Here is a 3,711-nt window from a genome sequence, read left to right on the forward strand (position 1 = left end):
AATTTCACGTTATTATGAAGATATTGTTTTGACATATTCTTTAACAGGTAAGACTTCGAAGAAAAGAAAAGAAAGAGTGAGGAAGAAATAGTTTTTCTGTATTATTTTATTTTTATATAGATGGTTGCTATTAATTTCCTATTAATAGTAAAATAGTATTATTATTTGAACAGATTTTAAATCACATTTTCGAGTAGAAAAGCGTACATACGAAAGATTGGTACAAGATCTTGGACAACGTTTGTATCGTGATGAAAAAATGTCTCCTGGAAAGCAAATAGCAATTACTTTATGGTTCTTTGGTAATCGGGAAGTTTATAGGTTAATATTATTTAGATATGATATACTTTATTTTAAATATATTTATAGTAATATAAAATATTTATTCCCTTAAATTTCCTTTTATTTGTCTTTTAGATTTTTTTAAGCTTTTACATATTTTCAAATTTGTCTTTCATAAAAATTATATAGCTTTTGGAAAGAAATAGTTTAGACTTTTGATTGCCTTATGTTAAATTCAGATTACATTGAGTATGCTAGTGACGAAATCTGATTTATATAACAGTTGTCTTGTCTTTAATATGATTGATTTTTTCCTTCAGTTCTTCTTTAATATACATCAATTATCATATTAGAGAATTTTATAATAGTCGCAAAATTTTATCTTTCTGTTTTTTCTGTAAATTTTTATTATAAAATTACAATAGCAGTATGTGTTAAAATTATTTAATTTTGTTGACTATACAGATTTATGTTTGTGTACCATCTACATACACTTACCCCTACACATAAAAATTTTTTAGATCAGTTGCGGATCGATTTGGAGTATCCAAAGATACTGTTTGGAATTGTGTATTTGAGGTAGCATTACTACTAACTGAAGATGCCCATAGATATATAAAATGGCCTGAACTTCATCAAATGGCTCTCTTTGAAAGAGAATTTCGTCAATTACATGGTTTTCCTGGAGTAATTGGTGCAATTGATGGCTCTCATATATCAATAAGTGCACCTATAGAAAATCCTGAAAATTACATTAATTGTAAAGGGTTCAATAATATTACAAGGAATTTGTGATTATAAATTTAGATTTATAGATGTTTTTACGGGTATATGCGGTAGTGTTCACGATGCAAGAGTTTGGCGTTTAAGCGACATTAGAACATTAATAGTACAAGATGAAAATAGGTATTTTCAAAATCAATATCATCTTTTGGCAGATTCAGCATATCCTTTATCAAATTATATGTTAACTCCATATCGAGATAATGATCACTTAACTAATGTACAAAGACGATTTAACACAAAACTCTCAAGAACACGTGTAGTCATCGAATGTGCTTTTGGCATGTTAAAAGGAAGGTTTAGAAAATTGAAGTATATTTATATGTATAATACAGAAATGATACCCTTAGTTATTCTTACCTCTTGCATCTTACATAATATATGCATAGAAAATGATGATGAATTTATTTATGACGACGCATTTGATGAAGTAGAGGTACAAGATAACATTGTATTTATGAATGGAGCAGAAAAAAGAGATATTATCTCTCACATGTTGTAAAATTGTTTTTATAATAGAAATCTTTATTGTAATACGTATTAATATATACGAAAGCATTATATTGAACATTGACATGTTGTTAAATAAAAGTCGTTATATACAGGTATTAGTAGAATAGTTCTTCTGAATAAAAACGTTCTATACCATTTTACAAACAAGCATATAAATTTTCATATTTTTAATTATAAAAATCTATAAACGTAGATATTTTCAATAACCTAAAATATGTGAGTATTTGCAAAATGTACTAGGCTTTTTTTACAACGAATATACTCAACACTTATCATCAAATAACTTGCATGCCTATATAACATATGTTTACATTATACTTATTATGAGAAGCACACACACAATGTTAAATATATTATTTAATTATAAAAATAGTATAAAGTTAAATAGTATAAAACACTATAATATTGCTGCAAAATAAAATTTTTTAATCGTAGAAAATTATAAATATTTATACTAGCAGATTTATAACACATTAATAAATATTTTTTCGTAATTTTGAAGAAAAAGGAATATGAGGCTGATGATATAAAAATATATCATTGTGTTAAGTTAAATATACATAATAAAAGGTTTATATTTCTTAATATTTTGAAATGCATATTCATATTTTTTATAAGAGCTTGCACGGGAAACAAATAATAACGATCTTATTTTATTATGATATACATATAAATACTTTTAACTTACATAAAGTATTACCAGATTTGTTGAAACATAAAAAAAAATTTTCAACGAACATAACAATAAATAAATGAATCACAATATTGTGTTAATAATATATCATAATACATTAATTTTAGTATCACATTTTGCACTTTTAAATAGCATTATTTTTTTACTTAATGCAACTAAAAAATTAATCGTTTTCCTCAATATCTAAAATAATGAATTTATATTTTCTATACTTTTCTAGGTTAACATTAATATATTTACTTTACATATACTTTCTTTTTAAATATTTTTTTTTCCTGTTTAATGTCTTGAATTTTTTTCTAATAAAGATAAGAGCCTTTCTCTTTGATTATAATTTTCTTGATGATGCCTTTCTCTTTGTTCTATTAGTTCTTCCATCCAGGCAGATGTTTTTGATTTTCTTTTTCTTGTTTGTCTATTCTTTAAAACATTAGTTGATGTTATATTTAATACATTTTGTTCGTTTTCACATTGTTCCTCATCAGATAAATGTAAAACATTTTCATTTATTGTAAAACCACGTATATTAGATGCAATGGACAACGGTGCAACTACAGGATTTTTTCCTAACATATCATTAATAATATCAAAATATTCCCAAGTCTGTTTTGCTGTACCAGTTTGTTTCTTTGCATCTTTAATTATTTTGTACTTTTTTTTCATACTGGTCCATTTAATGTAACAATTATCAGCAGTCAAGTTATATCCTTGGATGTTCATAGATGCAGCAATATTTTTCCACAAATTTTTGTTCAATTTTCCATAAAAGTTTGTAGAGGTTTCTGTGTTTTTTTGTATTTCTGATAACAATAATTTTGTCATGTTATCAGTCCATTGAATTCTGTAATTAACTAAATTAAAAAATGTTACTATTTGAATAGATAACAATAATTAAAACTTATATACAAGAAAAAGAACCGTTATTTTTATTAGTACTATTTATAATAACGATTTGACAATAATGTTGCAATTTTTTATGACAATAACTGAAGATAATTTGAATGTCAATGCAGTTAGAATCAATGATTATATAAAATATAGTTTAACAGGTGGAAAATAATCATATTCATCGTCTGATGGATTATTAAAAAATACTTCCAAAATACCTTGTAAATCCATTTCTTCCCTGAAAGTATTTAATCACAGTTAAATATCAATAGTAGAATAATTTAAATTAATAACATTATGTTAATTATATACAAAAATGTTTGTGAATAAATTAAATAATTATAGTTAAATTTTTTTAATTTACAGTAATGCATTTTAAAATTACACGATAATTTTATATGATTGTAACTTTAAGTAAATTTAATCTTAGTATAAATTAAAAAAAGCATATTGCGTCTGACAATTTGTAAAATTTACGAAACGTACTTTTTATTGCTTTTCTGTGATCTTAGAGATAATTCAACTCAGCGTAAAAAGATCGTATATTATAG

At 24.3% G+C, this 3,711-nt stretch overlaps 1 protein-coding gene across 1 annotated transcript; it reads left to right on the top strand.

Moving 5' to 3' along the window:
• The first annotated feature begins 13 nt into the window (after positions 1 to 13).
• LOC108762963 (putative nuclease HARBI1) lies at positions 14 to 1,665 on the top strand. Its single transcript, XM_018510239.1, has 3 exons — positions 14 to 47; positions 174 to 321; positions 804 to 1,665. Exons 2-3 carry the CDS (start codon positions 260 to 262, stop codon positions 1,075 to 1,077), a joined length of 336 nt encoding a protein of 111 aa, XP_018365741.1. The 5' UTR covers positions 14 to 47; positions 174 to 259; the 3' UTR covers positions 1,078 to 1,665.
• The last annotated feature ends 2,046 nt before the right edge of the window (positions 1,666 to 3,711 follow it).

Source organism: Trachymyrmex cornetzi, unplaced genomic scaffold (assembly GCF_001594075.2).
Source record: "Trachymyrmex cornetzi isolate Tcor2-1 unplaced genomic scaffold, Tcor1.1 scaffold327, whole genome shotgun sequence".
Classification (NCBI taxonomy): domain Eukaryota; kingdom Metazoa; phylum Arthropoda; class Insecta; order Hymenoptera; family Formicidae; genus Trachymyrmex; species Trachymyrmex cornetzi.

Excerpts from the sequence above, each read along its gene's own strand:
- LOC108762963 (XM_018510239.1), top strand. The coding sequence starts at position 260 with ATGTCTCCTGGAAAGCAAATAGCAATTACTTTATGGTTCTTTGGTAAT. Across the intron at positions 322-803 it reads GGTAATCGGGAAGTTTATAG|ATCAGTTGCGGATCGATTTG; the intron begins GTTAATATTATT and ends AAAATTTTTTAG.